The sequence below is a fragment of the Schistocerca cancellata genome, chromosome 4, assembly GCF_023864275.1.
Source record: "Schistocerca cancellata isolate TAMUIC-IGC-003103 chromosome 4, iqSchCanc2.1, whole genome shotgun sequence".
Classification (NCBI taxonomy): domain Eukaryota; kingdom Metazoa; phylum Arthropoda; class Insecta; order Orthoptera; family Acrididae; genus Schistocerca; species Schistocerca cancellata.
Window position 1 is genome coordinate 733,795,082 of NC_064629.1, and position 22,048 is coordinate 733,817,129.

General features: G+C 44.2%; 1 protein-coding gene across 3 annotated transcripts in view; it reads left to right on the forward strand.

Annotated features, from left to right (window-relative positions):
- The first annotated feature begins 389 nt into the window (after nucleotides 1–389).
- The window catches only part of LOC126183835 (protein FAM102A), a 459,083-nt gene continuing 437,424 nt past the window's right edge, over nucleotides 390–22,048 (forward strand). For all 3 annotated transcript variants that reach the window (XM_049926094.1, XM_049926095.1, XM_049926096.1), the window contains exon 1: nucleotides 390–1,169. In XM_049926094.1, coding sequence (XP_049782051.1) covers nucleotides 1,021–1,169 — 149 coding nt within the window. In that variant the 5' untranslated portion in view covers nucleotides 390–1,020. The remainder of the gene's footprint in view (nucleotides 1,170–22,048) is intronic.

A 22,048-nucleotide genomic window follows, 5' to 3' on the forward strand; every position in this document is an offset into this window, starting at 1 on the left:
AGAGTGTTCTAAGTCATAAATTTGGACTAATTACTTTGTAAACGTTATTAGTTTAAATTCGTATTCATTCTCACGTAATTACAGAATATTGTTTCATATTACTTCTTTGCCGTCAGTACGTCGCACATGCTCAGTGTTACAACCAGGCTTTCATTTAACCTTCACTTTGAGAAGTGAAGGTACGTTGCCCTTAATCGATTTGTTTCGCCTTCAGCTTATGCTTTCTAATTTCCCTGGCATTTCGGTTTTTGGACTAAACACTACACAACAAGCCGAAAGCGGAATGCATTTATATATCGTCCAGTGTATATCTTTGGGTGCTGGTCACAGATAATGCATATTGAGCGTTTCTCTGTTTGTGTCTTTTAACTTGTGATCTTTGCCTTAGAGATGTCGCTATGCTTAGTGTGGGAGACGGTTTGACAGGTGAAACGTTAGCAGCGGCAACTTGGTTTGGTTATCAAGGCAACTTAACGTGGAGAAGCTGCGGAGGAGCGTTTGATGTGTCAAAAATTTCATTTACAAGGTTTAATTAGCAAAATAAGTTGATGAGAATGTGAACTGTGAGTGAGATGTGCTAGAATGAAAGCTGCCACTCGTTTTTATATTTTGAGAAACCGATTCTCTTGATAGTATAGTTCTAACTTCGGATTTTCGGTATGTATTACTTTAAGACGGGCTTTGTGAACTGTAACAGGACAGTAAGGAAGATCAGAAGACACTCTGAACAGTAGTATTGCTCTGTATTTCTACAGAGGAAACCCAGCAAGTTTGAAATAACTGCTGCAGTTAGTGCCTCTGCAGGTTTATTGACAAATTTATGTGCAAATTTTTTAAGCTACGAATCTTTCGTACCTGTAGCACATTATCGGGAATTAGGGCTTGTAACCTCCTGCTTGTTTTATATTTTTTATATTCGTGTCGGGTGAAAAAGAATGCGTTGCTTGTAATAAGAGATTGTGCCTGTTAGTACAAAATGTGTTGTTTGTTTTGAAAATTAGTGCAGCTTGTGTAGAGACGATGGCATTTATGATGAAGAAAAAGAAATACTACAAGTTTCAAGTAGAAATTTGCCTCGAAGAACTGACAGCGGTACCCTTCGTCAGTGCTGTTTTGTTTGCTAAAGTGCGGCTCCTGGATGGTGGCAGCTTTACGGAAACATCCAGTCGGTAAGATCATTGTTATACCATTTATATTGGTTTGCTTGTGCTGTGTTATGTTCATCCTTGATGTCCGAATTATTTCCTGCGTGTACGATTCACGCCGTCAATTAATGGACAGTTGACGTAAATCTCATTACGTGCCGGTATTAAGATAATTAATTGCAATTAACTTTAAAATAGGCAGTAAAAATTTGGTTTCATCCCACTGAAAAGATGCATTGTTTTGGACTTCTGAATAAGTAACACCCCCAATAAACATTTGTTTGTTATACCCATATTCTGTGTTGTAGCTGGCATAGCAACTGTAACACTCAAGTACCAACATCATTTGTTTTAACTTCGCATTAGCGGCTGCCTAGAAATACAAGACAGCAATAGTGAAAAACATGAATCATGCCTTACTCTTGACTGAGAGTTGCATGGGATCTAGCTTTGTAGTACAAAATTACTGCATGCAATTTTCTAATGTGTTTGCTCAGATGTTTCTTGATAAGTTTTTGAGCACTGTTAGACTAGAATATGGCACTTCCAACGCCCCTTACTTTGTGTCAACCATTTTTCACTAAGGCATCAATACTAGACTGTAATCAGATATTTATCGTCAGTCTGACATGTTCAGATGACAGTCTCTGTAGCTGTCACTATGTTCTTGCTACTTTACTTGTCTTCTGTGCGATGATTGTAAACATCATTCTGTGTACCTCAAACAGGCGAATACTGCCGGCCGCTGTGGTCGAGCGGTTCTAGGCGCTTCAGTCAGGAACCACGCGGCTGCTACGGTCGCAGATTCGAATCCTGCCTCCTGCATGGATGTGTGTGATGTTCTTAGGTTAGTTAGGTTTAAGTAGTTCGAAGTCCAGGGGACTGATGACCTCAGATGTTAAGTACCATAGTGCTTAGAGCCATTTGAACCAGGCGAATACCTTTGTGTGTGTGTGTGAGCGCGCGCTTTTGCGTGGCTATCCCGTACTTGCTGTAAGGCCCATCATGGGATAAATTATGATCAGAGCCATAAACTGAATCACTTGTAGACAACTTACAAAAATATGAAATTGGAAACGGATTATTCGATTTTTTGTAGTTTCCGATAACGGAAAAACTGAATGTGGTGGTAAGACATTCGTCGCTGTCGCGATTCACTTATAGCTAGGCGATAAGTTACAAATTGATTTCATGATGTCTCAGACATGCGTTCACTTTCGTATCAGTAGCCCGCAGACAATATCTATAACTTTTTTTTTTTCCTCCTGCAGTATTTCGTTATTTAGAGTATTGTCACAAATAGGTTATTAGAGACAGGACCTCTTTATTTCAATAGGTATTGACTACTCGTATTATTGTAACTTGCCGGGTGTGACTGGAAAAATAGTATGTTTTGAAGACTTCTACCTTTTTAGGGCATGCATGTTCTAAAACTATCTCATATGAACATGAAGAATTAAGGCACTGGGTTCGATGTCAAGTGCCTACCCTGGCTTCCCCAGTCCTATGGCTTGGGACTGGAAGCTTGAACATAGCTTCGTGATCGCTCGTGCGATTGGAGTTTCAGATTGATGGGATATAACACCTTACCCCAATCTGCAGGTTAAATCTCGAACAACACCAAATGCGTCGCATGTCTGTGAGTTCACTTTATTAACGAAGTATGGCTAAGCTATTGGTTCGTTCGACCAAAATTTTCGTCGAGTTGCCATAAACTGGACAGTCTTTTAGTATCCGTAGTAATTTCTAACTTTACTGCTTCGTTCTGACTTTTCAAATGTCCTTTTATACTTGATAAGATGCAGTATTCTGAAGTAGTAGCGAAGCTCAGATCCCTGGCTGGCCATCAAGATATTGGTTTGCCATAGTTTCCGTAAACCATGTGAGACTAATGACAAATAGTTCATTTTCCCAGTCTTTCTGCTAGGTATGTTAGCGAACGCCAGGACCCACGACTGCCTTCCCCAATCAGAACTCGTACTTAATTCTCTAATAACCTGGTCTTCGTATCTTTCCTACTAGGTTTGAGCATCAAATGGCTTCGCTAGGCATGATCCTATTGGAAGCTATATTCGTATGCCTGCCTTGCGAACTTTCGATCGGCTTCTCCAGCCAGTTATGAGGAGAACCGAAAGCTTGATGTCGATTCCGAACCGTGGTTCAAGCTTGCGGTAATGACATTCGCGAAACGTCCCTGATAGAAGTCATTGTAAGCACCAGATAAAGAAAAAAGTGTAAACCAGGGAGGAGTTAGTCTTAGAACCTACGAGTTTCTTTAACACCCATCGCCAAACCGCACTCTACGAACTCCGACTGATTCTTCTGTTCGATCTTTTAAGATATGTGCCTTACGATTTTATGTATTTTCGTTGACCTGAGCTAATTCCTTCCCCTAGTTGTCAAGTCAGATTTTCTCAACATTACCGACGTGATGCAAAGGTACGTTCCAGTAGTATGTCAGGATAGCGAGAACAATATTAACAACTCCGGTAACAAGTATTTCAAAACTGCAATTTGTTGACGACTTTGGTGCGCTCAAATTAGAAGTCACCACCACCACCACCACCACCACCACCACCACCACCACCACCACCACCATAAGTCGTTATCCCACCAAACAGCAGCAGAGAATAACAATGTAGGTTCGTCGACATGCTTCAGCTCACAGAATCGTGTTTAGGATAAGACAGTCGCGAAAATTAATATCTTTAATGTAAGATGATTTTAGGAAGTTTTTTGCTTTAAGTACCAGCATATACATAGAGATGGCAAAATTCATGGGATTGTACACTAACTGACCTCTCGATTATGTCCCATAAATGTTCGATGGGGTTCATCTCGGGCGATCGTGGTGGTCAAGTCATTCGTTCGAATTGTGCAGAATGTTCTTCAAACCAGTCGCCAACAACTGTGGCCCAGTGACATCGCACATTCCCATTCATAAAAATTCAATCATTTTTCGGGAACATGAAATCCGTTAATGGCTGCAAATGGTCTCCAAGTAGCCGAACATAACCGAGGACTCAGTCAATTTCATGCAAACACACTCCAAACAATTACGGAACGATCACCAGCTTCCATAGTGCGGTGTGCACCGCACTCTGACCCTACCATCAGCTCTTAGAAACTGAAATCGGGACTCATCTTACCAGGCCACGGTTTTCCCGTCGTGTAGGCTCGGAACGATATGGTCATGAGCCCAGGAGAGGCGCTGCAGTCGATGTCATGCTGTTTGCAAAGACATTAAAGTCGTTCGTCTGCTGCCATAGCTCCTTAAAGCCAAAAATTACAGCACTGTCCTAACGGATGAATTCGTCGTACGTTCCACATAGATTTCTGTAGTTGTTTCACGCAATATTGCTTGTCTGTCAGCACTGACAACTCTAAGCAAACGTCGCTGCTCTCGATCATTAAGTGGAGGCCGTCGGCCGCTGTGTTCTCCGTGGTAAGAAGGAATGCCTGAAACTCGGTATTCTCGGCACACTCTTGGCACGGTGAATCTCTGAATATCGAATTTAACTATTTCCGAAATGCAATGTCCCATGTGTCTAGCTCCAACTACCATTCCGCGTTCCAAGCCTGTTAATTCCCGTCGTGTGGTCATAATCACGTCGGAAACCTTTTCACATGATGCACCTGAGTACAAATGACAGCTCCGCCAATGCAATGTCCTTTTATACCTTGTGTAAGCGATACTACCACCATCTGTATATGTGTAGATCGCTACCCCACGACTTTAACACCTCAGTGTAACGCAATAATGAGCACCATTCAGTTTCTAAATACAGCGTGTAGTAAAAACGAATACGAATGGATTGAATGAGGTGGCACGTGGCGACTACAAAGTTTTAAAGATTTAGTTAATAGCGTTCAGTTCAGCGGAATCTGACTTGTTCATACGGACTGAAATAATAAAACGATAGTTTGGTTTCTATGGTGGACTGCCCTCATATCACGACCACAAGAGAATAGACCATAGCAGTGTGAGGCCGTTGGGCCTGTGCTTGGTGTATAGTAAAGGAATGGAATACTCTACTAACCCTATTCGTAGGGAGCTGGCTGCTTCAGTGGAATCTGGAGTACGGAGTTTTTACTCATATCAGAATTCTCATACACTTCAAGAAGTTAATATCCCGTGATTCCGCTGAACCTGTGTTTCAGCTAGTCATAGCATTACGTGGCTGATCTCAGTGAAACTATGATTTTAGAAATTGCTGTAGAAAATGTCGCTTACAGTCTCCCTCTCCCCTTGCCTCCCCCCCCCCCCCTCCCTCGGACACATTTCTGAAGATACCCATGGTTATGACGGCCTGTTACCTACATACGAAACAAAAGAAAGGTTCGTAGTTCGAATCCCCTGATGTAAGTGCAATTTGAACGGGAGTGTTGAAAGAAATCTGCTGTGGAGTATTCACAGAAACTACTCCTAAATTCGCCAGAATGTGTAAGGGAAACTAGCCCAAAGGTTCGCCGGAAAAGGATTTGAACCGCCAGTCGTCCTTTGTGCGTGTGTAGTGTCTTTATAACTGCACCATCACGATCCGTTATCCATAGAAGAGCAATCATCGTAGTTTGACCGTCTTCCCCTTTAGAAAATCGTAGTTGCTCAGGAACGTGGAGAACAATGATTTACAACGCTTTTTTTTTTTTTACGTAACGCGGGCCTATGATTAAGTTTCCCAGAATACTCCTCTTCTGTACCACTGACATGTAGACATTGCTTGGTTTTGAAAAATATGCTTAGAGCTAGTGCTGAGATTGATTCCTGCTGATACCGTGTTATATGAGATAGAGATGCTGTTTCCGGACATGGACAGTCGACATATTGAAGATCATAATTATTATAGTCTGAAGTTATAGTCAATCATTTAACCAAATATTTAGTGAACAGTGCTTAATCCCTAGATATTTCGAAGTCAGCAATATTGCTAACTGTTCGTGCACATAGTGAGGCGTAGTGCCTCTATGATCAAAGAAAGCGTTAAGTTGATTGTTACAGTTGCGCTTAATGCCCCGTCTGGTCATTAACGTGAAGTCTTAGCTCAGCATAACGAAGATTTATGTATATGGTGTTCAAGGAAGTGTCCCGCATTCGTAGGCGGTGATCTGGGATTGCTAATTTGGGATTTGGACTAAACATAAACGCAAACTAAATATTACAACATGCAGTGCTGTTGTCGTTGCCATGAAAGGGATTTGTAAGGATTGTTTTGATTTGGGAATTCGGGAAAGTGAGCGCCATACACAGTGAATGACCTGTTTGTTAACTGTGAGGTCAAGATATTCCGTTGGAATTCGCATGTAGCGCCCATACAAGTGTTTGATATCATCTTTATCGAGTCCTTTTTTGTTCTTTAATTTGTACGCTACTGGATTATTGGTTCTCTGTACGCACCTTTTCTATAGTAGTCATACAGTAATGTAACCATTGTATCAGAAGCAAACATACTAAACGTAATTATACAACCACGAACAAAAAATAAACATTACAATTATTAAACACTTACAGACCAGAATTTGATGAAGTGAGCTAGTCATTTATGGTGCTAGAGACTGAGCGACGGCGACACTGCAAGAAATGGACTGAGATCGGCCTAGCCCCATATTCACAGAACTCACTCGGCCCTGAAATCCGTATCTGGTGATTAGTTTTGCTCCTTGTGAACTAGAACACCGTCGATTGAGCGACTTCCAGGTTGTTCATTCTTCTCTGTTGCGCAAAGAGTAGGAATATCTGTGGAGTGAATCTAGCTTACTCCGCACGTCGCTTCTCAAACATCGTGTCACTTACTCGTAATGCTGGTTTTACACTAAGACCGAAACTGTAATACCACACTCATTTGTGTTTTTTCTACACATTTATTTATTAGTAGCAGCACTGGTGAATAATTGTTGCTCCAAACTGAAGCACGTGAAAGTAGAAATAATTGCTTTTCATAGGTAAGCACCTGTCACGTGAGCTGGGAGACAAAAAATCTTGTTCTTTGCATCTTAATGCACACTTTATTAGACATTCGTACAATATGGTGTAACCATGAGGGAGTTCTTCAGTTGACATTCCTCTTTCCAGATGCCAGATCCTAGCACGACTCGTTTGCAATATCATTTTGCTGTGGCGGCGCTTTGAGTTCCTCAGTTGTGTTACGGAAACTCTCTCGACTTTAGTCGTGAACGTGGTTGCTGGTGATTGAACAGGGGATGAACTGGTGCTGTCGCTTTCGTCTTTGGTCTTCTGTTTTCTGTCTGCTGCTTCCCGTCGAATGTCAGGAGGAGCGATTCCAGCGAAACGCTGTTTCTACAGTGTAGGGGACCGTAGATAGCTTTTGATGGTGCAACATGTCTAGTTGATAGCCATACCCGTTGTTTTGATACTATCGGGTCTGTACCGTAAGGGCATTTACATTTATCTGTAGAGTTACACAGAGTTAGTGCTGAAGCCCTAACAATGTCTGTTCGTGTTCCCAAGGTTGTTCCTGTAAATATGCACACATTATTTCTGGCAGCCATTTGCATCTCAATTTTTAGCCAGTGATAGATAAGAGGCAAAATGTGGTCCAGAATGACATCTGGGTGTTTCGGAATTGCACAATGTTCTGGTGTTCTATCTTTTTTTTCTCCTTTTTGTCTCACTGTTCCTTGGACGAACAACACATGATTCTCTGTTGGCCCATCATGGACACGGGACATCGGCTGGTTAAGTAACTGTCAGTGCCAGTGAAATTTACCAGCAGCCGTGTATCTTAAGACGTTATTTTATTATATTTTGAAGGCTACCAGTTTCAGCGTTTCACTATGCCATCTTCAGGCCTTATATGTATCTCTCCAAATAAACGAAAGTGTGATATAGAGCCATAAATCTCTGGATGTAGTGGATTCAGTCGTGCTTCATTCGAAGACTTGACAGCAACCATTGCTATCAAGTCTTCGAATGAAGCGCTAGTGTAACGACAGAATTCACGACGTCCAGAGATTTATCTTTCTGTATGAGATTTTCGTGTATTTGGAGAGATTCATATGGGGCCTGGAGATGACATAATGAAATGTGAAACTGATAACCTTCAAAATAAAATAACATCTTAAGATACACGACTGTTGGTGAATTTCATTGACTTTGACATTGACAGTTACACATGATTGTGTTTTAAGTGGGTTCGGTGTGGGTGGTTCTTTCCACAGTATGTACAGATGGAGCCCAGGTTTATCAACAGTTTGTCTACTGCCTCAAATTTCTTGTCTCGTGCAGTCATAACATGATAATCAGCACAGCTGAAGCGTTGAGTCGCGTCACGTCATGGAGAGGTCGACGTTTTGTGTGATGCTGAACAAAGCTGGCGCTAATACACTCTCTTCAAGCAAGCAACTTTTCTTTTTCCTCCATTTGCTTCTCTGGCCTCGGAATTCCGTCGCGATGATTCGGTCCTGAGGGAGATTTGATAGTGTAGATTAAGAAATGGAAATATGTATCACTCCGTAGGATCTACACGGTTCTTATATTATCTTTGCCACATTTCGTTTTAAAATTACAGTAAATTAATAATCTAAGAAAGAACTTCAGCATGCTAGTTCCAGCGGGCTAGTGGTGAAAGGAATGGGGGCTACTCCAGAGAAAATCAGGCAGTAAATGTGAAGACGTTTTATTCAGAACGGTCTCAAAAAAAGCACATTTAAAGGTAATGTAAATACTCTGTGAGAACGTAAAATTAAACCTCACTTCTAGGAATATAAAAAAAAGAGCGTAAGACATTTGAAGAGCTTCATAAGTACGTGGACATTTAGAATAAAGTCAATATGAAGAAGGAAAGAGAAAAACGTGTGCTTACTACAGCAGACGATATGTTTATAGTTATTGTCATAACAAACTCTAAAGCCATCACAAATCTTAGTTTCGTCTGCGCCCTGTTTCACATTTTCTCTCAAATTCTCATATATTCCACTGGTATTGCGTGTGCCGTCAGGAAATACAATGTTTCTGATGGAACAGACCGCATTATTAACAGCGGGCCGTAAGGCTTTCACATCCATAACTATGGTGTCCAAATCATAGTAAACTCAACAGCGTTTGACCTGGCCACTCTTTCTGCGGACGGGTCGTTTTCATGTGAATAACATTACTGAAGAACAGTTCGCGCAGTTCGATACGACAGTAAATTCGAGTCTTTTGGAAAAATTTCATGGTGCACCTTCTTGAACAGTTCCAGTTTTCAGCATCTGTCCGTGGGTCATTTACCTTAACATTCTTTCCCACCAGCCTCACAAGCTCGTTCTAAATACATAAGATAATCTACAGTGAGACAATTCTACAGGTCATACATCTTTAGGAATCGTTTCTTAATACCTAGATTTTCTAGGCTGTTCCGGGGGACCTGCTCTGATGGCCTAAATGGTCAAGGTGACTACTAACGAGTTCCAGGAGATTCGGTTTCAGTTCCTGGTCTAGGAAAGATTTTAATTTGTCATATGTTCATGATTTCTCGTTTTTTTTCGGATTATATACAATGATTACCCAACAAATGGGCATATCAGAAAGTATTACTGTGTTTACAGCGCCATCTGAGTTATCCACGCAATTCATTCATCTTCAATATTACTGTCTGGTAGTTACGTTGAAGCATCTGTATTAACTCTGAGGCGTCATATACCTGGATGTCATGTTTCATAGACACTGCGGATTTTTCACTGTTGCATCGTCGAACCATTTACCGGATGCACTAACACCATTAGATATTCGTTGATGTACACAGAACTCGTCGCAATAGACGTAACTGGGTTCCTGAGTAACTTTATACCAAACAAATACACTGCCCAGTGACATTGTGACTACCTGTCTGTCAGAAGTCTGTATAACCAACTTCTGCATAGCTGACCGCTACGACACGTGCAGGAAGTGTGTCAGTGAGGTTCTGGAGGGTACTGTCAAGGATGTGGAGCCATGCCGACTCCAGTGCCGTGCCTAGCTGCACTGGGCCCAATGGATGTGGTCCACACAAATTCTGGGGCGTTTCGTGGTCAGGGGAGTACGGTAAACTCATCCTGATGCTCTTCCAACCACGCACGTACACTGAGAGCTATGTGACACGTTGCATTATAGTGCTGGTAGATGCCATTGTGCCGAAGAAAAACAAGCAGCATGTGACGGTGGGCGTGGTCCCCAAGGGTAGATGCATACTTGTGTTGATCCATTGGGCCTTCCAGAATGATCAGCCAGGGAATGCCCTCTGGCCTGGACCCTTCCGACGATTGTTGCAGGATGTTTGCTGTCAGACCTTCCACGCCATACACGCCACCGGCCCTCTGTCCGATAGAGCGTAAAACGTGTTCATCTGAAAGGTCGCTTGTTGTTACTCAGTGGACGCCCAGTTGCGGTAGTGGCGTGCAAACTCCAGACTTTATCGCCGATGAACAGCAGTCATCATTGGTGCATGAACCAGGCGCCTGCTGCTGAGGACCTTCGCTGAAACGTCGTTGAGGAGTCACTGTTGGTAGTCCCTTGGTTCATTTGGGCACTCAGTTGCTCAACAGTTGCACGTATGTTCCTCCGTACACATCTCCGCAGCCGTCGTTCACCCCTGTCACCTATGGTCCGTAGTGCACCACGGTTGCAGAGGTGCCTGTTTCGGATAGCGCCATTTTGCCATGCACGGTGTGCTTTAACCACAGCGGCACACAAACAGTTTAGAAACTTAGCCGTATCGCTAATGCTTCCACCTGTGGCCCGAAAACCAATGGTCATGCTAGAGAAATCGCTCCGTTTCCGCATCACGAAACGAGTGTAGTTTTCCCTACCCCCGCCGACGCGCTTTATATATACTCCTCTGCTAGTACTGTCGCTTGCCATAAGTGAATGGTTATTGCACGCTGACGTCAGTCATAGGCGATGGTCACATTAATGTGACTGGACTGAATACTAGACTCACGATCATAAATTAAGGATAATGCTGATACAACGCTCTGGTGGGCGGTTTGCGGGTTTAAATCACCTCGGGGTAGGACCATGGCCGGCCGAAGTGGCCGTGCGGTTCTAGGCGTTGCAGTTTGGAACTGCGAGACCGCTACGGTCGCAGGTTCGAATCCTACGTCGGGCATGGATGTGTGTGATGGTTAGTTAGGTTTAACTAGTTCTAAGTTCTAGGGGACTAATGACCTCAGAAGTTGAGTCCCATAGTGCTCAGAGCCATTTGAACCATTTTTGGTAGGACCATGGGGTGCATTTGACCTGCGGTCGTTGCACGGTGGCGCTGGTAGCAGTCCACATACGCAGGGGTGTATTGGTGCATGTCAGTGTACGGTGCAGCGAGTAAGTGTGCAGACGTTTTCAGACGTGCTAATGGTGACTGTGTGTTGAAAATGGCTCAAAGAACACATAATGATGACATTATGAGGGGTAGAATACTAGGGCGACTGGAGGCTGGTCAAACACAGCAGGTCGTAGCACGGGCCCTACTTGTGCCACAAAGAGTGATCTCAAGATTATGACAACGATTCCAGCAGACAGGAAACGTATCCAGGCGCTACAGTACGGGACGTCCACAGTGTAGAACACCACAAGAAGACAGATATCTCACCATCAGTGCCCGCAAAAGGCCACGGAGTACTGCAGGTAGCCTTGCTGACGACCTTACCTCTCCCTACACACAGTCTACAGACTACTGAACAGACATGGTTTATTCGCCCGGAGACCTGCAAGGTGCATTCTACTGAGCCCTGGTCACAGGAGAGTCCCAAAAGCCTGGTGTTAAGAACACAGTACATGGTCATTGGAACAGTGTCCCAGGTTATGTTCACGGACGAATCCAGGTATAGTCTGAACAGTGATTCTCGCCGGGTTTTCATCTGGCGTGAACCAGGAACCAGACACAAATTCCTTAATGTCCATGAAAGGGACCTGTATGGAGGTTGTGGTTTGATGGTGTGGGGTGGGATTATGATTGGTGCAAATATACCCCTGCATGTCTTTGACAGAGGAACTGTAACAGGTCAGGTGTATCGGGACGTTATTTTGCACCAGTATGTTCGCCTTTTCAGGGGTGCAGTGGGTCCCACCTTCCTCCTGATGGATGATAAATCACGGACCCACCGAGCTGCCATTGTGGAGGAATAGCTTGAAACAGAACATATCAGGCGAATGGAGTGACTTGCCTGCTCTCCAGACCTAAACCCCATCGAGCACGTCTGGGATGCTCTCGGTCGACGTATCGCTACGTCTTCAAACCTCTGGGACACCTCAGAAGCTCAGACAGGCCCAGGTGCAAGAATGGGAGGCTATACCCCAGCAGCTGCTCGACCACATGATCCAGAGTATGCCAACCCGTTGTGCGGCCTGTGTACGTGTGCATTTTGATCGTATGCCATATTGATGTCGCGGTACATGCGCAGGGAACAGTGGCGTTTTGTAGCACATGTGATTCGGGACGGTTTTCTCAACTTATCGCCAATACTGTGGACTTACAGATCTGTGTCGTGTGTGCTCCCTATGTGCCTATTCTATTAGCGCCAGTTCTGTGTAGTGCCACGTTGTGTGGCAGCACATTCTGCAATTATCCTTAATTTATGAGCATGAGTGTAGTATAGGATTTGAGACACAATTTTTCTGTTTGATATTGAATAAGCCAACTTAAATTTGATTTAAATTATTGTGAAACCTTTAAAAGTGAACGCGTGTTTGACTGCCGCTTTTAGTGAAGCTCGGGGCGTTGATGTTGAACTCCATCATCTGCATAACTATATTTAAGCTGATTTTCAGTGATGAGAGTAAGTCGTTGGCGGTGAAGTTAGCGAAGAATATGATTTACTTATTTTTCGAATGCAGTCGGATTCGAACTAAAATGTCCCTGCTATCACACAGCACATTTCTTTTGATGTTCTCGTGTTTACTGTGACAGTATGAGCCTTGTTAGTGAGTTACTGCGACTTAGCCAGTAGCACCAAGTGAGCATCTTTTACATTAATCACTTTCAGTTGCAACAATTGTAAAATTGTTTGACGACCGCAGTGCCTTTCAACCCCCCCCCCCCCCCGCCCCCGCTTCCCTAAAGAAAAAGGAAAGAAATACGTAATTTCCTGTGCTTCTCTTCACTAGAGAGCACCTTTCTGGATGTGGCTGAGAAAATAGTTTCTTCTAGTTCTTTCTAACGTAGGTGCTACGTCAGAGATTGACCATAAATACGTCTGGCTAGTGACTGTATTTAAGTTACACGACAGCACCCATCTCATTTGGACTGAGCGGTGATTTGCATATGGTTTTTACAATAGTTATCAGTGAATAAAAATGCGGTATTAATCGTTTGTTGCTGGATTCGCCTCAGGTGATGTGAAAAAAAGCAGGTAACTGTTGGGAGAAGGGGAATTGTCAGAATAGCTTGTCCAGCACTCGTAACGCACCTGCGACTTCATCGCCACGGTGAGCGTCGTCTACTTTGCCGTTATTCTGTAGCGTTACGCCGCGTTGGCATGACTTTTGCTGAATGGGCGCGTGTCCAGTTGCTTTGGCAGCTGACATAGGTGACGGCGGTGAGACCACTCTCCAGTTCCACACCGCTGGTATGTGTTAGGTGCACAAGGGAAAGCTATCCAATATTTTCACTTCCTGGACAGTGATGAACAGAACGCTGCCCTAAATGTTACCTTTATACAGCTTCCCGGAGGGAAGATTTTTAATTTTTTTTAATCAGTGCGTCAATAATGTATTCTCTTTACATTGCGTCGGTAACGTATTCTCTTTACATGAACATAATGATATTGCAGTGCGTTCAGCTCTGTTTCGTGATAGTATTGTAATTTGTTACTTGGATAGGCGACAGCCCCTGAAATTTCTTTTTAAGTACCAAAACCAGTAGAAGTTACATAAAGGAATCATTTTTAATCAAAGCTATAACTGACGAGCACTGAACTAATGATGGGAATTCAGGTGTTTCGTCACAAATGACACGAGGGCCCTGATCAAATGGTTCAAATGGCTCTGAGCACTAAGAGACTTAACTGCTGAGGTCATCAGTCCCCTAGAACTTACAACTACTTAAACCTAACTAACCTAAGGACATCACACACACCAATGCCCGAGGCAGGATTCGATCCTGCGACCGTAGCGGTCGCGCGGTTCCGGACTGAAGCGCCTAGAACCGCTCGGCCACACCGGCCGGCGGGGCCTGATCGTTGACAGTTATTTGGCATCTACAAAGCGTACACATTTCAACATGATCACCGCCTGGATATACGCTGTTGTGCCGCTCAAATCCACTTCATATGAGCGGAAAAATTGACTGCTGAGGTCAACGTTGAAAGCGGCTGACGTGTTTAGAAACAGGTGTAATCACTTCCGATATTTCACCTACAGGACCTTTGTTACCGAAGCGAAAGTAAAATAGTGTTTAAAAAGGCGTTGGGCTGTTTCCGAACTTTCGTAGTTAATTTCTGTATGTTTACTAAAAATTTCCTGACGATCTCCTCCTCCTCCTCCTCCTCCTCCTCCTCTTCCGCCTGGGGTTTATTTGTTTTTAGCGCGGAATGTTTCTTTCGCGCTGCTGTTGTAATTGGATGTGTAATCTACGTTATTGTAAAACAAAATTGCCATTCGCTCAGACATTAGTCTTTTGCGAATTCAAAAGAAGTAATAATCGAAATAAGAAAGCTGAAAAATTCAGTTTCCTGTTTTTTTTCGTATGTTACACAGATAAAATTTGTATTTATGTAGTCACCAGCAATGGAACAAAACATGTTGTGTGGCTGTTGGCACATAGTTGAGGAATATAGGGGAGAAAACGCGTTGAAAAATCGTCTGAATGTATTAGCGCGATTGTTAAGACAGTGAACTTTTACCTGGAAAGAGAGTGTTGGGCTGCAGAAATACCCATCCAGCGATTCGAATAACTTTTCCGTGGTTTCCCTAAATCGCCTAACGTCAAATGCCGCTTTGGTTCCTACTGTAACACTTTGATCGATCCCTTCTCTTGTACTTGTGCTACTGAGGGCTCAGTTTGTAATGATGTGGACGAGGCGTTGAACTTATACAAATGATTCCTTGCTTGGTCAAACTAAAATAGTATTTTTGGAAGAAGAAACAGGCGGCTGTCTAAATTCTATGTGGAAAATCATAAAATTTTAGCGAGGCATGCTTATGTGTTTACTTCTACGCTTGTTAAAGTTACGGACCGCAAAGTTCATTCATAATATGGAAGAGATTTGGAACCCTGACGGGAACAAGGGAACGGACGACTTGTGTTTTCGATCAGTGACCATACTAACAGGCTAGTTCAGTGTCTCGTCAACAGAATTTTAATTGGAACTGGACTTCATTAATTTTAAACTAAATTAATCTGCGACCAAGACTTGCCACAATTTATTAAGTGCCAGAATGTAAGTTTAACTGCTGGACAATGTAGTGCAAAATAGCCTCACATCACAAATACAGGATGCGAAAGATGTCGGTTCGTCTGCAGAAGCATTGGCCTTCCATCATTCATTGAGAGCTATCCAAAGAAAAAGTCAAGCTATTTTAGTTTTTAAGAGATTTTATTGTGTTCGTAAGTTTTATCAAAGCTCTCTACAAGGAGGGGGGTCTAGACTTGGGGTATGGAGTATTTTTAATCTTTTGGAAGACGAATGTAAACTTGTAAGTAGCCATACAAGAGTTCCAGTTCCGACCCTGCTAAAAACCTGCATAATACCGGCTTTCAAATCAATTTCTTGAAAGAAAAACAACTGACTGCACTGTTTTTCTCCTTTCCCAAAGTTTTTTTTTTAGGGGGGTAGGAGGGAACCGTCCTCCCCTTGCCCCTGGGTATGGGCGTCCTTGGCTCTGTAGACAGGACCCAATAAAATCTGTATAAATGTGTACAAGAAAGCGACTTGATGAAATTTTGCTCGGGAAGAAAACTACTAGCTACAACACATTCCCTCCTTTTAGTTACCGTTTTTCTCTCATCCACTGTATTTCATGTACGCTAATAGTGTTACACTTCACCCTGTGTTTCCTGCAGAAGTTATGTAGCGTCACCGTATTTCTTGAAAAATACGGAAACCTCGTGTATATTCAGTTTATCGTCTGGACTCTGCAATGAAATGGTAAGATTTGAGTGGTGCAGTTCGTTCCCAGTTCTGGCGGCTTTCACACATAACTTGCGTAACTGGAGCACGCGGAACTTTCACAGTAATTTACCGCGTCGTAGAGACTTCATCCGGGGCACGTGTTAATTTCCACGCACGGCTAGGTGCGTAAGTTTGACTGGCCGAATACAGGTGCATGCGAGAGCGGCGTTATCAGATTTCCTGTTAGGAAGCGTGGCTGCCGTGTGTGTGTGTGTGTGTGTGTGTGTGTGTGTGTGTGTGTGTGTGTGTGTGTTTCTTTTTTAGTGTTCGTGTTCGAAAGTTCAGATTGATGAAATCAAAATCTGTTGGTGGGTAACACCCAGTACCGTGTTACTCCACAGTGTGCCTTGTAATATGCTTATCCAAGCACATTACATGTGATTCTTCTAGTAGGCGGTCGGAATGTTGCTGCCCAAATCTATCCCACTTTTCAACGGCGGCCCTCTTAAAGTCATCCAGTGTATGAAGTTTCTGGCGACGACGTACTGAGAGTTTCAACTGGTTCCAAGCGTGTGTTTATCGGGTTCATGTCAGCAGATACTGCAGGCTTTTCGATTTGGTTGACCCTGCCTCCTGTAGGAGTATGTTAAACTGTGAGCGCGGGCCTACTCGTGCATCATCGCCTTGGAAGATGAGTGTTAAATGTAGGACTGGGCAATAGTTTGGAGGATCAGTCACGATACTGCACAGGACTGAAATTACACTCGATAGCGATGAGAGGCATCCGACATCCGTATAGCAGCCCAAAACATGACTTATCGATATCCCCTCTGAACCCGTGGGAATATATGCGCGTAAGATTGGCTTAGATACGTGGGCGCTTGCACACACTTCTATGACCATAACCAGACATATGGTGCACTTGTCGGCGAAGAGAATCCGACGCCTCTGATTCAGACTGCATTCCAGGTGTTCCCATGACCACCCTCATCGCACACCATGGTGCAGGGGAGGGGAGTGGTTGTACTGGTGCTCCTAATGGACGCAAAGTGGTCAAATTGGTCGTAGTGAGACTTTTTTGTACTGTCTGTGTCGATACAAACCTCCCAATCGCGTAAAAAAAGCAACGGATACTTTTATTGTATTCTCTTCACGGTGCGTGCAAACCCTAATTTGAGGGTTGCGGTAGTCAGCTGGTGTTGACCGCAAGCTAATAATAAAAGGAAGATATTCAGTGTTTAGTTTCTCACGATAGCCGGTGAATGTTTGAGTTAGATCGCTGTTGTGTACGCCATTTCGGCAGGCTACGTCCCATGATGACAACCCTTTTTGCACTAAAGTGACAATACACCCAGGGTCTAAACATGAAATGCCTCTTCGAGGTATGTTGACAGTCTGAACAGTACCCACAAGGTTCATTATCTCGTTCAGGATTTGAGACATAGCCCGCGCTACTGAGCTGCTCCGAGAATGTGGGTTTATTTTTACCTTCGTAACAGGTGGCTGTATGTAACGATTTCCTGCGGTCTAAAGACTGTTTAGATTATCGTTTCCCATCAAAAGAAATACGAACCTTCAAATAATCTACTCAAAAAATTATTTCAGTTTTGTGTAGTATAGCGGTAACGAGACTCACAGAACCGGGGCTACAGCGTCACGATATTGATAAAGTATCCTCAACGCCGAAAAACACCCGGGCATTTTAAGCAAATAGTTCTAGCCGCTAGTGCAGGTCGTGGCTTTACGTTGGTGCTAAAGACATTGTTCCCTACTGGGGCAGGAAGGAGACGGTTTCCGAGACAGTATTTCATCTCACAAGGTTTTCTACGCTCTTCTAGGAACTACGGAGACCTTAACTGCCTTATCAGATCTGTTCCAAAATATTCCCTACGGGTGTTTAGGGCACGGGGACTTACGTTTATTAATAAATTTTTCTCAGTCTACAAAGCGTCCAGTATTTATTCTATCCGTTGAAAACTCGCTGTGAGAAGATATTTGAAACTCAATAACAAAGTGCAGCCTACACAATCAGTTCTGATAAATAATCACATCTGTCTGTGAGCCTCTCATGTGAAGTAAAGCATAGTGACGGAAAAACGATGTGAATCGGAAGACAAAACATTCTAATGTGTTAGTTTACCGTATTATTTCGTCGCAGTGAGTATAAAATTTGTGTACGGTAGAGGAAGGAAGGAAGGAAGATTAAAGTTCAACGTCCAGTCAGCGACGTGGCCATTGTAGACGGCGCACAAGCTCGGTTAGGGGAGGATGGGAACTAAATCGGTGATCTTTGAAATAACCATGTCAGCATCCTCCTAAAACTATTTGTGGAATTCAAGAAAAACTGTCACGAAAAACAGTCTGCATGGCCCGGCAGCTACACTCCTGGAAATTGAAATAAGAACACCGTGAATTCATTGTCCCAGGAAGGGGAAACTTTATTGACACATTCCTGGGGTCAGATACATCACATGATCACACTGACAGAACCACAGGCACATAGACACAGGCAACAGAGCATGCACAATGTCGGCACTAGTACAGTGTATATCCACCTTTCGCAGCAATGCAGGCTGCTATTCTCCCATGGAGACGATCGTAGAGATGCTGGATGTAGTCCTCTGGAACGGCGTGCCATGCCATTTCCACCTGGCGCCTCAATTGGACCAGCGTTCGTGCTGGACGTGCAGACCGCGTGAGACGACGCTTCATCCAGTCCCAAACATGCTCAATGGGGGACAGATCTGGAGATCTTGCTGGCCAGGGTAGTTGACTTACACCTTCTAGAGCACGTTGGGTGGCACGGGATACATGCGGACGTGCATTGTCCTGTTGGAACAGCAAGTTCCCTTGCCGGTCTAGGAATGGTAGAACGATGGGTTCGATGACGGTTTGGATGTACCGTGCACTATTCAGTGTCCCCTCGACGATCACCAGTGGTGTACGGCCAGTGTAGGAGATCGCTCCCCACACCATGATGCCGGGTGTTGGCACTGTGTGCCTCGGTCGTATGCAGTCCTGATTGTGGCGCTCACCTGCACGGCGCCAAACACGCATACGACCATCATTGGCACCAAGGCAGAAGCGACTCTCATCGCTGAAGACGACACGTCTCCATTCGTCCCTCCATTCACGCCTGTCGCGACACCACTGGAGGCGGGCTGCACGATGTTGGGGCGTGAGCGGAAGACGGCCTAACGGTGTGCGGGACCGTAGCCCAGCTTCATGGAGACGGTTGCGAATGGTCCTCGCCGATACCCCAGGAGCAACAGTGTCCCTAATTTGCTGGGAAGTGGCGGTGCGGTCCCCTACGGCACTGCGTAGGATCCTACGGTCTTGGCGTGCATCCGTGCGTCGCTGCGGTCCGGTCCCAGGTCGACGGGCACGTGCACCTTCCGCCGACCACTGGCGACAACATCGATGTACTGTGGAGACCTCACGCCCCCACGTGTTGAGCAATTCGGCGGTACGTCCACCCGGCCTCCCGCATGCCCACTATACGCCCTCGCTCAAAGTTCGTCAACTGCACATACGGTTCACGTCCACGCTGTCGCGGCATGCTACCAGTGTTAAAGACTGCGATGGAGCTCCGTATGCCACGGCAAACTGGCTGACATTGACGGCGGCGGTGCACAAATGCTGCGCAGCTAGCGCCATTCGACGGCCAACACCGCGGTTCCTGGTGTGTCCGCTGTGCCGCACGTGTGATCATTGCTTGTACAGCCCTCTCGCAGTGTCCGGAGCAAGTATGGTGGGTCTGACACACCGGTGTCAATGTGTTCTTTTTTCCATTTCCAGGAGTGTATTTGAACCACCGTCCTCCCACACGAGTCCAGTGCTGTACCACTGGGCTACCTCGCTCGCCGCCTACCGTACTGTAGATGAAATTAACGCTATTGGAAAGCTCGTAACTCCTTCACGATTGAGTCTGATAACTATAGTTTACGAAGATGGGGTTTTGGATGTTTGATGGATACTCACTTTAAAATTTGGCGTATGAAAGTGAACAACTTCAATACTTTGCGGGTATGTCAGTTTATTCTGATACAGTGCAGGTAGAGAACTATACGCTAGCACGAAATGGCTGCAGCTATTAGGCATAAACAACTCTAGCGTTGTAAAACATGCACCTGGTAGCTTTCCGCTGGGACACGTTAATACAACCCATAGAACCCAGATTTTTCGCCGCTCAGTTTTCACGTGTTTAGTATACTCAAGAATCAGCTAAAACTGCTGTATCTTAGTCCACAAATAAATGCGTAATACTTACGTCTATACTGAGCAGTCCACCTTAGTACGTGTCGTTGAGGGTACTTCTAGTACTACCGTCATTCCCCCTTCATGGTTCCAGTCGCGAACGGTGAGCTGAGAGCACGGAAGACTGTCCATAAGCCTCCGTATGGGCTCAAATTTCTCAGATTTTTGCGTCTTTATCATTTCGCGAAACCTATATGCAAGCATGTAGTTGCCCGATTCTTCTGAGAATGTATGATTTAGCAATATTAACGATAAACATCTCCATGTTGCGCAACCTCTCTCTTATATAGCGACTGCCACTGGAGTCGGATAAACATCTTCGTGACGCTGCCGTGCTTGCTAAACGAACCTATGATGAATCTTGCTAATTTTGTTCTTAGTTACAAATTATACATGGTAAGGGTTTCAAACTGACTATGAATGGTTAGTAAGCTACCTCTTTCATTGGGGGGGGGGGGGGGGGGGGAGAAGACAGCATTCCCTTACAAACCCCTCTTAGACGATCAGATTTTCAGACTTAACGTGTTTGTCAAATTATTTACCAGCGTGATCCTTTGTGTTACGTGTTTGAAGGAAATTTTGATAAACGGCATATATATATATATATATATATATATATATATATATATATATATATATATAAACTGAAGGTTATGCATACGTCTTTGAAACATTAGCTAATTGCTTGCCGGACTGATGTCTACAACTTTGAGATATCTGGCAGCTATAGGAGATTTCCAAGGTTTAAAGTATGTATCCTGCATTACACCTCGTACATTGCCCTTCAGTGTGAAAATATTTCGCAACACGTCACCCACACCGTGACAGGTGCTTCAAGAGCGAGGTTAAATTTGAGGAACTTGGTTGGTACGTTTGCGTACTTGTTTGACATACCAGTGGATAGCAAACAGCGAGTTTGACAAACAAGTTTGATCGTTTACAGGGGTCTTAAGATCCTTCCAGTGAATCTGTCTGTAGTAGAGTTGGCAAAGAAACATGAAGTTGCGGATTGGGCGCGGTTACTTCAAGCGTCTACCTCAGTCACGTAACGCTATTTTGTATAGGTTCTGTGGCAACGTCACAACGTTGCCGGGTCACTATAGACTACAGTTGTTTTCGCCTGCACTCGTTTGCGCTGCTTCACAGTTGAAAGCTAGCAACAACGCTGCCAACTTTCAGGGATCTTGTTTCGCCGACTCCACTATGTTAGCTGCCCTTCCTAGAACTAGATTTATGTGGCTGTTCCTAATCAAATAGCTCCGGATGAATGCTCCAGTGTGTTATGTGGTTATTGTTTCCAGTGAATGATCGCCAATTACATAGTCGAACAACAGTGGGTATTCCCGCCAGTTTATGTTGAATATGGTAAATTTTCAGTGTTGAAGGGGCTAACTGCCAATCCCTGCACCACGCATCGATCATCTGCAGGGCATCCTGCATTTCACAACAAACCATCTCACAAAACTTCAGATGTTATCCACCAGGTCATCCACATACACCGTGAAAAATTCCTTGGAGTACGCCCTATTCAGTTCGGTATGCAAGATACGCGACAAAGCTGAAATAACTGCAGACTTCGAGAATAATATAATAATTCCATTTACAAAGAAGGCAGCTTCTGACTA